At 39.9% G+C, this 14,124-nt stretch overlaps 1 protein-coding gene across 5 annotated transcripts in view; it reads right to left on the bottom strand.

The window, feature by feature from the left end:
* The window catches only part of LOC136707088 (NACHT, LRR and PYD domains-containing protein 3-like), a 99,935-nt gene that overhangs the window by 72,018 nt on the left and 13,793 nt on the right, over positions 1-14,124 (bottom strand). For all 5 annotated transcript variants that reach the window (XM_066680971.1, XM_066680974.1, XM_066680972.1 and 2 more), the window contains one exon: positions 10,552-10,728. In XM_066680971.1, coding sequence (XP_066537068.1) covers positions 10,552-10,728 — 177 coding nt within the window. The remainder of the gene's footprint in view (positions 1-10,551; positions 10,729-14,124) is intronic.

Here is a 14,124-nt window from a genome sequence, read left to right as displayed (position 1 = left end):
TGTCAGCACACGGGGTTAAATTGGATAGCAGCACTTCCATTAGCATTAATGGTGTGTCGCTCAAGTGAGCTGCGTGATTTACACATGACTCCTCATGAGTTGATGACAGGCAGACGAATGCCAACGCCATGCTTGCGTACAAGTGGGAAAGGTCCAAGTTTAGCTCTTTTAGAAGATGAGAGCATGTGTTTCATACTTAGCTAATTTACATAAAAGAATATCCACATACGTTTCAGAAAAGCAAAGAAAAGAGGAGGAGCAGGAGAGGCTGGATGAGCAAAGGAAGAATACAGTGCAGCCCTGGAGACAAGGTGTTTGTAAAGGTATTTAGAAGAAAATGGTATAACGAACGCAGAGAAGGACCTTTTGAAGTTGTTCGCAGTACTGGAACGGCAGTTCAAGTCAAGGGGTCTCCAACGTGATATCATTTATCTCACTGTGTTAAAGCACCAAGTGAAGAGGAGCCTTTCTCAAAGGGAGGAGAGGTTGCAGGTTCAGGAGAACCAAAAGAACATGAGGGAGAACAGGTTGAAAATAACATGCAAGAAACAAATCAGAGTAGATCTCCTGAAGAGGAGATTGTCCCTGGTTTGGATGATGCTGATGACTCTGTGTATATTTCTGATGATGCCAGACATGACACAGCAGATTGTAAACAAGACAAAAGGTTTGGAGAAATTGAATTTCAATATGTCCCAGAAACAGCAGGTCCTATTCCAGAAAGCAGTAATTCCATTTCAAAACAGTTCAGAGACTTGGATCAAGAGAAGAGTCCAAGACCAGTTCGGAAAAAGGTTAGACCTAAACGGTATGAGAACTAAAGAGAATGAAACTTTAAAGAATTTTACTTTTTCAGTGTCGAAAGTTAGTGAGGGGATAAATGGATCACATCTAACTACACTAATGCCTTTGATAATTTCAACAACGTCATCACCTTTCAAGACAGTGGTTAAAGCTAAATTAGGTAAAGCAGTTCATCTTCCCTGTAAATGTGGAAGATTTAATACAGGGAGTAATAGTCCTCCTGAGTGGAAAAATAGTCGTGGTGAAAAAGTGGTGTTAACAGGACCTGAAGTTGATCATTTGCCTCATGACCAGAGAAAGTATCTTTTGTTTAATGCCTTTAGGTGGTTCAGAGTTAGAGATGATTGTTCAATTCTTTTACGTAATGTTACATGGGAAGATCAAGGGGAATACACTTGTACTTATTTGGAACCAGAGCTTAAGTTTGTGCCATTTCAAAATGTGTGGAGAGAAGGGTACATAACTCGTACAGTGATAGTGATGATAAAGGACCAGAGTCCTATTGAAGTTTTTACATCTATTAAAAGAGTTCAGGACCAAACCACTATGGCAATGACTTTAAAGGTTACTAAAGAACAAATTAAGCCAAATACTTTAGCTCCAGAAATAAGTAAAGGAAATAATGTAACTAATCGGTTTACTACTTTAGATATGCCATTAAAGGAGATGAATAGCACTACACTGCCAATGATGACTTCTGCTTTGGGTACATCTGAATCTAGCACAACTGTTGAAAATGAAAAAATAACAAGATCACATAATGTTGTAAAAGTAACCCAGACTCCAGATGTAATGTCCTTTCCATTGCAGAAGGAAATAAACATAACACAGGGTCCAGAGTTAAATATGGAGCATGAAGTGAATATCAGTCAAGTGACTTTTGAAGCTAGAAACCCAATGGAAGACATGGATTCAAAGGGTTTAGTAACCACTGAGAAAATCACTTTAGAAGGGCAGAGTGAGTTTTTTGATTCTGACTGGACATCTGAAGAAATGACTGACCATTACCATGCATTACAGAAAAGAGAAGCAAAATGGAAAGCATATGGATTTGATTCTTCAGTGTTACAAATCACAGACCCATGGGCATCTAGAAATTTATGGTTTCAGCAAATAACTCATTCCGTAAGAATGAGTACGAGGTTGACTGGTCCATGTGTGGTGAAAGTTCCATCACCAAGCACATGGCCATCAATTTTAGAGACAGTACCAGAACCATTGCATGCTATGTGTCAATCTTATGCTTTATCGTGGTTAATATATCAGCAAAACTCTGAAGAAGATAAAATAATGGCTTTATCAGTGCATTTGTTTAGACCTAGATTAAATTGTACTTGGTTGATGAAGTTACCATATGTGAATTTCCTTAATCGGCATGAAAATATAATGACAGCACGGCCTGATGCGATGGAAGTAAAATCTGTGAAGACTAAAGACTGTTTTTGTTCCAATGATACTCACAATGGACAGGGGATGTTTATGGGAATATCTGATTGTGCTCGTTATAAGATGAATTTTAAAGAGCCTAAACCTAAGGACGTTTTGTTTAAAGTGAATTTTCATACACCAGATAGCAAACAGAGTAGAACATTAATGGTGCAGTATGACATTTTGCCTGTAAATGTGACTATAGGACATTTTAAGGATATTTGGTGGGTTTGTGGAGATAAAGCATACATATTTCTACCATATGGGTGGACAGGCTGTTGTTATATGGCAACATTAAAGCTTCCTTATGAGGTTTATACTCTCCAAAAAGTTGAAGCAACTGATGAAGGGAATTCTGAAGGTAATTCTGTGAGAAGAAAGAAAAGGGAAATGGCTCAGTTTCATAACTTGGAAGCATATCATTGGAGAATCAGTATAGGAGAAAAATGGGGTATAGGATTATTCCCATGGTATGGTGTGACATTTTTAGCAGATCATATAGATAATATTACGTACACTTTACAAGGGTTTGCTAATGAAACAATAAGAGGGTTTCAGTTTTTGTCAAATACTCAAAAAAGTCACAGATGAACTTTGTTGAAACATGACATGGCTCTGGATTACATTTTAGCTAAGCAAGGGGGTTTATGTGTAGCTTTGAATCTAACAGGGGATGCCTGTTATACTTTGATTCCGGATAATTCGGATAATATGACTAGTGTTATAGAAGCATTGAAGCATATAAGGGAGGCGTTTGGTCCATCAAAAGGAGCTGGATGGTCTGTGAATGCTTGGTTATTGGAGAAATTAGGACCACTAGGAGCAATGTTGGCTCAAGTTTTTGGAGCAGCTCTTTTAGCAGTGTGTATAATGTTTTGTTTTTGTACACTATTGTTAACTTGTGCAAAAGCTATGATTTTAAAATGGGTTGGAGTTGTAGTGCCTGGAAATCAAGTACAGATGCCATTATTAAGTAGAACCGACTCAGACAAACATGAGGAGGAAATGTTGGAAAACAACCTGGTAGAAAGATATCCATTTTGAATATCCACTATTATATATTTTTCCATTCACTTATGACATTATCTTTTATTTTGTTAGGTTTATTATTTAGTAATCAAGTATAAAGATTGTAGGATGAAGTATACACTGTAGTTTATAAAACGTATTAATCCATTAATGTTACTATTATTAAAGTTTTATTTGATGTTTATTTGCGTCTGTCATTTTTGCAAAAGATACTGGCTGTTGTTTCTTTCTTCCAGAAAGAAAAAAGGGGGAAGATCACTGTAAGGGAGGATGGTTGTTCGAGATTCCTGAAATGCTACAGGGATCCAAAAACTCAAAAGAGGACAATAAAACAGAAGGACTTTGAAACAGAATGGTGAAGACTTGCTGAAGCTCAATATGTCATCAACATCACATCAGAAGACAAAAATGCTATTGAATTGTTTATTATTAGTAATCTTTGATAGTGATAAACCATTATATGAGTGATATTAAAAATTGTAACAACTGTTTATTATGAAGACTTATAGACTGATGAAATGTAATCTGTGTAAGTGTATTGAAATCTCAGAGTTTTTGTTTGTTTTATCGATGTTAGGGCCAAGGGGTGTGTCAGGTAGGGACAGGTCCATTGGAAGGTCCGATGGGTCGACCAGCCTGAATTTGGACATTGGTTTGATTTTATTTTCTGAGATTTTTATATACATTTACTTAAGTCAACTCCCTACACATATAGAATAAATTTAATTGGATTGGAGTACAATTTTTTTATGATCGCCTAGGAGAGGGATCGTTGAGGGAATTTTTCCTGTCTAAAATGTTTGAAGGATTTTCAAGAAAGATGGCTGCCTGGCAGGTTTTTTCGCCCTCACACTCCATGAAATTTTGTTACATCATAATGCAAGTGATGTTAAATTGTGTGTAGGAAGGTATCACTTATTTGTTATGACATTTACATGTATGGGTTGCTTAAATTTTTACGAGACTTTAACAGTCTCGAAGGGAGGAAATTATGAGGTATATTTATCAGACGGCCTCATAAGACAGTATTAAGAAATGTTCAGTGTGTTTTTATGCTCAGCCATATGAACATATGTATGTGCGCTACAGAGAGGGATGTTTAGGATAAGCTGTCAGTGAGGCAGGACACTATCAATTTTACACCATCTCTTAAGTGCATGCAAATGTAAACTATTCTCTATGTTTGCCTTATTTGGAAAGGAGAGAATATATGGACAAAAGGATTCGAACCAGACGGGAAGAGAGATCCTAGACACAGAGATGATCGGAGCGCTCAATTGAACACCCTCTCACGGGATCCTTAAGAACCCGTAAGACACTGTTTTGGTAAATAAAGATGTATTTACACTTTTAACCGTGTCTGCGGAGATTCTTTTCCATCACCTATCTTCACAACACAGCAAGAGTTAACAACAACAGAAAAAAAACAGAAATATAGAAATTTTTGCAAATTTATTATTTTTGAAATTTCACATGATCATAAGTATTCAGACCCTTTGCTCACTCCTTTGTTATTTTAGCTGTGTGCTAAGAGTCATTGTCTTGTTGGAAGGTGAAACTTCTGCCCAGTCTGAGGTCCAGAGCACTCTGGAAGTGGTTTTCATCCAGGATATTTCTGTACTTGGCTGCATTCATCGTTCCTTCAATTGCAACCAGTCGTCCTGTCCCTGCAGCTGAAAAACACCCCCATAGCATAATGCTGCCACCACCGTGCTTCACTGCTGGAATTGTACTGGGCAGATGATGAGCATTGCCTGGTTTTCTCCACACATACCACTTAGAATTAACACCAAAACATTCAATCTTCGTCTCATCAGACTAGAGAATCTTATTTCTCATAGTATGGGAGTCTTTCATGTGAAGGACATATGAAAGTCCGCATGGAGCTTTCATATGTCTTGCACCAAGGAGAGGCTTCCATCGGGCCACTCTGCCATAAAGCCCCAACTGATGGAGAGCTGCAGTGGTAGTTGACTTTGTGGAACTTTCTCCCATCTCCCTACTGAATCTATGGAGCTCAGCCACAGTGATCTTTAAACACACAGTCCTCCACCGCATGTCTTACCGTACAGGGCTAAGTTTCTGTTGGCATGAAACAAGGCTAATTCGTCTAGCTGAATGATGTCGTCTGGAATGGTCAGCCATGTCTCCGTAAAAACAAAAACACAGCAGTCTCTAGATTCTCTGTGTAGTTCTTTGAAGTCAGATGCAGTCCAGTTTATTTTCCAGGGAGCAGATGTTTGAGAGCAGAATGGATGGGAGAGCTGGCCAAGTTGGCATTGTTGTTAGCCTAGCACAAACTCCAGCACGCTTGCTTTGCTTCTGTAGTCTTGCGCACCGCTTCCGGTGCCTCTCTCTTGGCTACAGTCGATCTACTAGTCGAATACCTGTCGATCTACTTTAGAAAAGGTAGCACCACTTAAACATAAAAGTATAAGACAGAAAAAGCTCGCACCATGGTATAATGATAAGACCCATACTTTAAAACAAACATTACGAAAACTAGAGCGGAAATGGCGATCAACCAAGCTTGAAGTGTTCCATTCTGCCTGGAAGGACAGCCTTATAGAGTATAGAAATGCCCTCACTAAAGCTCGCTCAGCATATCTGGCCTCGCTGATCTCCAATAATAAAAATAATCCGAGAGCACTGTTTAGTGTGTTTTCTAGAAATACAAAAAATCAAGCAGGTTCTGAACAACTAATTCCAGCAACTCTCACCAGTAAAGATTTTATGGACTTTTTTAATATTAAAATTGAGAATATTAGACAACAAACTCAAGCCACAGGATCAAATCCATCCTGGCTGCCACCCGATGTGAATGATATAAAACATAATGTAACTGTAAAAGAAAGACTTGAAACATTTTACCCACTCCCACAATTAGAACTAGAGAAGATTATCACCTCCGCAAACTGTACAACTTGCACACTTGATGCAATTCCCACAAAGTTGCTCAAAGAAGTACTACCAGCTATTATTGATCCTCTTTTGACTATAGTAAACTCATCCCTTAGCCTGGGCCATGTACCCAAAGCTTTTAAACTAGCAGTTATTAAACCTATGATCAAGAAACCAAATCTTGATGCTAGTACACTGTCTAATTACAGGCCTATTTCTAATTTGCCATTTCTGTCCAAGATCTTAGAAAGAGCTGTGGCCCAACAACTTAGTTCATATCTACATAAGAATCATATATATGAAAAATTCCAATCTGGATTCAGGCAACATCATAGTACAGAGACAGCTCTAGTCAAGATAACAAATGATCTTCTTCCTGCCTCTGATCAAGGCCACTTATCCCTGTTGGTGCTTCTTGACCTAAGCGCAGCCTTCGATACAATAGACCACAATATTCTCATAGAAAGGTTAGAAAACATGGTTGGAATCACAGGGACAGCCCTATTATGGTTCAAATCTTACTTAACGGAACGTTATCAATTCGTAAAAGTAAACAATCTAAATTCAAATTATTCTAAAGTAAGATTTGGAATTCCACAAGGCTCTATTTTAGGACCATTATTATTTACATTATACATGTTACCGCTAGGCACAGTTATAAGAAACCATGACATTAACTTTCACTGTTACGCAGACGACACACAATTGTATATTTCAGCCAAGCCCGATGACAAACACAGATTAAAGAAAATAGAGGACTGTGTAAAAGACGTGAAAGGCTGGATGTTGCGTAACTTTCTCCTTCTAAACAGCAACAAAACAGAGGTCCTGCTTTTGGGTCCAAAAGTGGCAAGAAATAAATGATCAGATTTAATTTTAAATCTCGCTGACTTTCCAGTTAAACCTGGTTCAGCAGCAAAAAATCTTGGTGTCATAATTGACCCGGATTTATCATTTGATCAACACATAGGTAGTATTACTAGGACAGCTATTTTTACATCTTCGCAATATTGCTAAGATTAGAAATGCCTTATCCCATCAGGACGCAGAAACATTAGTACATGCCTTTATTACTTCAAGGCTTGACTACTGTAACGCACTACTGTCAGGATGCACCAGCAGCAATTTAAGAAAACTTGATGTTCAACTTGAAAATTTGAACATATCAGCCCAGTTCTATCATCACTTCATTGGCTGCCTGTTAAATTCCGCATTGACTACAAAATTTTGTTATTAACATATAAAGCTCTACATGGGCTTGCTCCTGAATATCTTCAAGATACAATTTCCTATTATGAGCCTCCACGTTCACTCAGATCACAGAATACTGAATTTTTAATTGTTCCCAGAATTCAGAAGGCCTCAGCTGGGGGAAGAGCCTTTTCTTATACAGCCCCCAAACTCTGGAATGATCTTCCAGAAAATGTTCGGGACTCAGACACAGTCGCAATCTTCAAATCTAGCCTAAAAACTCATTTGTTTAGTTTATCTTTTGGTAGCTAATGCTCCCCCATAGATAAAGGCGGCAGATTCGGGGGGTCCATGGACACAGGGAATTATAGTAAACTGAGACGCTGGTTCTGTCGTCCCGCCGCTTCTCGCGATCACTCAGGTTTGTTGACGGTGGAGCGGAGGGATGCCATTGTTTCAGGATGCTCCCGTGTCTGTGTGTCCTCCTGGTTCTCTCCTTTTAGTTAAAGCTGTCATAGTCAGATCTGCCGGAGTCATTAGCCACACTCTGGAAATTTTCATATTTTCTACTTTACAAACACAAAACAGTTCAAAACTAATTCCATCCCGTTACATCTTTCCGAGTAAACAACTGCCCACCTGTCTGTCTGGACACTGATGGATGACTGTCGAGATCCTCCTCCACGCTTCAGACCAGCTGCCCATGCTCCAGCAACCACCAAGTGCCTTGAAGCTGTCCCTACACTGAAGTTCTCACGGACTACTAACTATTATCACCAGTAGATTGACCAGAGGAGGATGGGTCACCCCTTGTGAGCCTTGGTTACTCCCAAGGTTTCTTCCTCAGCTGGAGGAGTTTTTCCTTGCCACTGTCGCCCCTGGCTTGCTCACTCGAGGGTTCTACATTTGTTTTTACATTTCATGTCAAATCTTTGTCTTACTGGAATTCTGTGAAGCTGCTTTGTGACAACATCAGTTGTGAAAAGTGCTATATAAATAAATTTGATTTGATTTGATACAGGCTCCATGCGAGGCAGAGGTCTGGGGCCTGGTTGCCGTAGCAGGCAGGAACTGCATAGCTTCTCCCGTAGCTCATTGTTCATGGTGTTCTTTGGATGATTGTGGTAGTGTAGCATCATCTGATGGGTGTAAACATGGGCACTGGTTGTTCTTGTGTCCATGTACCAAGGAAGTTAATAACAGAAACAAGTAAATAAACAAATTGCAGTCACTGCGAGCTATAGCTGTGCCACCAGCAGGATCAGCATACAGCATATTACAGCATATAAAGCAAGAAAAAATAACACCAAAATGCTACATTAACAAAGATCACTGTGTATGTGATGTGGGCAATGTGTTTGCAGGATATTTTACATCTTGTCCTTTGTATAAATATAACTTACTGTGCATTTTCTGCAAACCACTTTCTAAATAAACTCAAAAAATACACAACAGCTTTTCCTGAAGAAAATGCAGGGAGTGCAGAGCACAGTAGTTGTTTTGTGAGGGCATTGCTAAGATATTTCTATCTAACTGCTGTTGTTCCAAGTGCTTGGTATATGACCCCATATTAGAAAATTGTGGGACAGTTTGGAAAACATTCATAAAAATGAACACAACGTTTCTTACATTTGATTGGCTTATAACTTCACTGCAGAGAGTATGAACCCAACATATTTTGTGTTTGGTCAACATGTATATATATAAACTAATGAAACATATATATCTCAATTCCTCCAAAATATTTTAAAAATATGTTGGGAAGGCTGCAGTTTAGGGTGGATATTGATGTAAAGTAAATACATTTTTTCAAACAGGTAATTGTAATCATGATTTGGTACAACAGCAATGTCTGAACATTGTTTTAAAACAGTTCAGTGTCACGACTGAGTGGACTGATTGAGGTGGACGCAAACACTATAACTCAGCAGATTTATTTTAATAAGTGATACTTAACAGAGTTATTAAAGACAAAACTAGACAGGGATACTGAGAGAGGCACCTGGACAGGGTTACTGAGACTTAGAGACCTAGACACAGGCAGGCTTAGACGAGAGAGAGGGTTACATACAGACCTTAGAGAGCAGTACAAACAGACAAACCAAACAAGCACACAAAGAGAAGGAAGAAGAAATGTCTAACAAGGAAACACTGACACAAGGGAACTTGAATACACACCACAAACAAGGAACACCTGGGACAGGTAACGAGGGGCAGGACCACAAAGGAGGCACAATGAGAGGGTGGAGTTAAGGAGTAGATAAGGGAGACAGGAACCAATCAAAACAAATAGCAATGTGCTCTTTCATTCAGTAACTGTCTCATGCAAGACTACAAGGGATTTACTATTTCTATATCTATAAAACATAAAATCCTTAGACGATCCAAAGAATCAGGAGGAATTTCAGTGATTAAAGGGCAAGGGCATGAGCCAAAGCTGTATACTTGTGACCTTCAATCATTCAGATGGCAAGAACCATCATTCATCACTAGCTGATATAATCACAGAGCAAGGGATTACTTTGGCAAACCTTTATCAAGCACTACAATAAGGAGTTATATTCACAAATACTATTAAATAAAGAAGACTCATGTACAGAAGCAGTGTCAACTTCTCTAGTCTCAGAGGCATCTGGGATGGACAAAAACACATTGGAGACATGGACTAGGTTCAGAAGGATCAGTATTCCAGGTCTACTTATGAACAAGTAGACAGTATGTGCTCTAGACCAAAGATAAAAAGGACCATGGTTGAAGAAGGGGAGGGTCCAGGCACTGGACTGGCCTCCAGTCCTTACCTGTCCCCAATAGAGACTGTGTGGAGACTTCTTAAATGAAAAATGTGACAGTGATAACTCTTTATTTTTGCACAAATTAACATGTGATTGCAGGAAGAATGGGACAAAACACCTGAAACCCTTAAGTGCTTGATATCCTCTGGGCCAATAGATCTTTTAAATGTTGTGTGACTAAATGGAAACATTACAAAGAGGTAAATGCTTTACCATCCCAACTTTTTTTGGAATGTGTTGCAGGCCTGAAATTCAGGAATTGATGTATATTAACAAGCTGACCAGAACATGAAGTGTCTTGGGTTCATACTGTGTGCAGTAAAATAAACAAAGTAAATATAAGAAAAAAGTTCTAGTGATTATTTGATTTTGCTGAATGTTTCTTGACAGTTGCTGATGAACTTACTGTGTGCTGAAGGGATAAGAGCCATTACTGAAGTTAGGACGATCAGGTAGAGACAGGTCACTCTTCAAAGACACACAGCTGGGGTCTCCTCCTTTACTGAAGTTAGGACGATCAGGTAGAGACAGGTCACTCTTCAAAGAGCTGGGGTCTGGAGATGCTGATCTCTGTGGCTGTGATCTGAGCCAAACATAAACAGAGAGATCAGGTAATATTAATAGACATACATCGTTTTATAAGATACACATACATTAATGAAATTTAACTGGGTTTCACAATAATGATGTTTTATTTGCAAGCAGTAGTTATCTACAACTAAACTTTTTTTCTGATTTATTACATTTTTGAGTTAAATGTTAATGCATGGTGCACACTGCAAGTGTAAAATCAGTCTGAGACTGAAGTGTCTCCGAGGCTGCAGCTGAGTCACCACTTGTAACAACTGTGTAAATATAAGTTAAACACAGCATTACAGATCACTCTGGATCGCTAAAGACCAGTAAACTGGGTCGAGACCAATGAGGTCAGTATTAAGCCTGGTGCACGCTACTGGATTTAGACAGAATCTTAACACATCTAAACATTGGATTACATCTCACAGATACAGCAAGTCATTCCATTTTATTTTAATATCATACTGTAAAAAAGTCCATATTTTAACGGTTAATATGCAGTTATTTTTACATTGTATTTGCTGTTTTTTATTAAAATGTTAAATGAATGTATAAATATGGAAATTTACATTGAAAATAATGTTAATTTTTTTTTTTATTTACTGGAAAATACTGTATAATGAACTGGTGGGCTCTGCGTGTGTGTGTGTATGAGAGGGTGTCAGAATTATATCACAATGTGGGGACTTGTCTTCAATGTATATCATTACATTTTATGGTGAAGACATGTTTTAAGGTTGGGTTACGTTACGGTTTAAAATTATGGATAAGTTAGTAGTTCTTATTGAAAATGAATGGTATGTCTCGACACAATGAATGTCAATGTTCCCAATATTCGTAGATCCAAGTTTGTGTGTGCGTGCGTGTGCTTTTGTGCACATGTGTAAAGCCAGAGATAAAATCTATTTATTTATTAATATTTCTGTGTGGACTTTGGTGGATGGTAAATAAGACTCAGTAAATTAAGACATGACCAATAGGAGAATTGTTTGCTGCCCCTGCGCATAAGCCATGTGAGAGCTGACTGCACGAGCCATGGATCTTTCCAGTTTGAGACATATTTTTTAACGGTTTAATCAGCTGAGCAGATACACAGACACTCACAAACGCTGTTAGTAGCCTACTAAGGTTACAATAACTTAGTTATATTCACAATTAAATGAAATTTAAATAATTCCACATGTTTAATGAATACATTGGTTATTAAAAATGAATGTTAGCCATAACTAAACTTGATTGCTGTCAGTTAGCATACCAAGATAGCATTAGCCAGTAATGTCAAGTTACCTCTATGTTCCCTAGCGAATGATAAATTAACAGATGTTACAGAAAGACAACCACACAGAAATGTACTACTTGAAATTGAAATTGTTAACTGAACTTTTAATGTTTTTTTCTGGCTTTATATGTTAGCTTTTGCTAATGTTAGAAATCAGTTAAAATTTCATCCTTTACTCATTAAATTCTGTGAGTGTTATTTTCTGCTTAAATGGGAACAAGAAAGTAACGCTTATCATTTAACACGGAACAGGGTTAGGGTTAGGAATTAACATTTAGACTTATCATGGTATATATATTTCCCATGTTAAGACTAAAGGTTAATATATAATTTATTTATTTAAATAAATAGATTGTAATGGTGTTGGGAATTGTGTCAGTATTACACTTAAAATTTGTTTTCTTTATTCCACATTTCAGCCATATTTTCCTGCACATTTTTTTTAAACACCTGGTTCACTGAGGTAGTAAATATATTCATTGTTATTCAGCATTATTAGTTACCAGTTTCAGGCAGTAAATACTAGCATGAATAATTGTATATCCCTTCTCAAAATATATTTAAATATTCCTGAAGACATTTCCTTTAGGTCATTAGAGCCACCAGAGGATTGCGGTTTAGTTCTATATTATGACACATTCACTGGACCAAATAATATCTATATAACTAGAAAACAACAGTCAACAAGGAAACAACGTCTTATGTAAAATGTTTTTTGCCTTTTGTTTCTTAGTGAAGTCACCATGTGACGTAGTTTTGGGAGCTAGACCACGCCCCAATTACCTCTCCACAGCTCTATTTATACCCCTTCACTCTCACTCCATCCCCGTGTCAAACAATATCGCATTGCGTTTTGTCTCTCACCCATCCAGCTTTTTTCTGCCACCATGGACATCGCTCTCGTTGCCTCCGATGACAAATTATTTTCCGCATCCCCCAGTCCCTCATCTACCAGTTTGCAACCTACCCATAGGCTTCATTCGGTGGTTGAGGTTTCAGCCACTCCTGCTTCGACCGCCTCAGGGTCCCGATCCAGCCGCCTCCTAGCTCAGCACTCCGGCTCTAGGTGTTCCCGCCATTCCCCCCCAACCTCTCCTCCTTCTTGCTGCTCTCTTCGCTCCAGTCGCCGGACTACTCCTCCCGCCAATTCCGCCGCTCATGGCAGGCCCCGCATTTCTCCTCCCACGCTGCCACGGATTGGACAGTGGCCGGACTCCAGAAGGCCTTACGGGATCGCGGCATTTCATTTTCCCGCTCAGCCAAAAAGAAAACACTATTTTCACTACTCCAGGCTTCCTCCACTGGCCCCAGGCCCACTGCAGCCCAGCCCACCACTCTCGATCATGACACGCAGGTTCCACCTCCTCGCCACAGAGGCCGCCCTCGCCGGCCTCAGCTTCCACTTTACCTCCCGATCCAGCGATCTCAGCCTCGGATCCTGCAGACGCCGTCATACCATTGGGCCTTTCAATCCTCGCCTCAGGTCCAAGCCTGCCCGCTGCTACTTCCGCCTCTGGTCGCACGGCAGCCGATGCTGCCCCGACCCCCCCCCCGGCTTCTGCTCCGGCCCAGGCCCAGGCCCCGCCTCTTCTACCCGGACCCGCCCCTTCCCGGATTTCCTCCCCTCCCTGCCACCTTTGTTTCGGATTCTCTCTCTCTCCCTCCTTCTACTCTACCTGCCTCTGTCTCTTTTCTTCCTCTTCCGCTGCCCTCCTCTTCTGCCCTTCCTGCTTTCTCGACATTTCGACCCCCTCCCCCTTCATCCCACCCCGTCACTATTCATCCCACCCCAACCCTATTTCGTCATCCAAACCATATCCGGCTGCACCTTCTCAGGTCCCTCACATTCTCTCACTCTCTCTGCCTACAGGTGCTGCTGTTGAACCGTCCCAGCTCCCCGTGCATCGGCCTCAGGACACGTCCTGCTCCTTGGCTTCAGCTCCCTCGGCTCCGCCCCATCCCAATGCTCGGCTGTTCAATCCACCGCTCGTGCCCCACAGTCTCAGAGAAAGGATCTTGCAAGGTGCAGACATCAACATTTCAGCCTTACTACGCCCTTCTTCAGTCCCCGTGGCCCCTCGCACAATCGACATAGGAGACCTTTCCTTTACACTCAAGGCTGCC

The sequence above is a fragment of the Hoplias malabaricus genome, chromosome 9, assembly GCF_029633855.1.
Source record: "Hoplias malabaricus isolate fHopMal1 chromosome 9, fHopMal1.hap1, whole genome shotgun sequence".
Lineage (NCBI taxonomy): Eukaryota > Metazoa > Chordata > Actinopteri > Characiformes > Erythrinidae > Hoplias > Hoplias malabaricus.
Note: the sequence above shows the minus strand (reverse complement) of the source record. Positions and strands in the feature narration are given on the sequence as shown.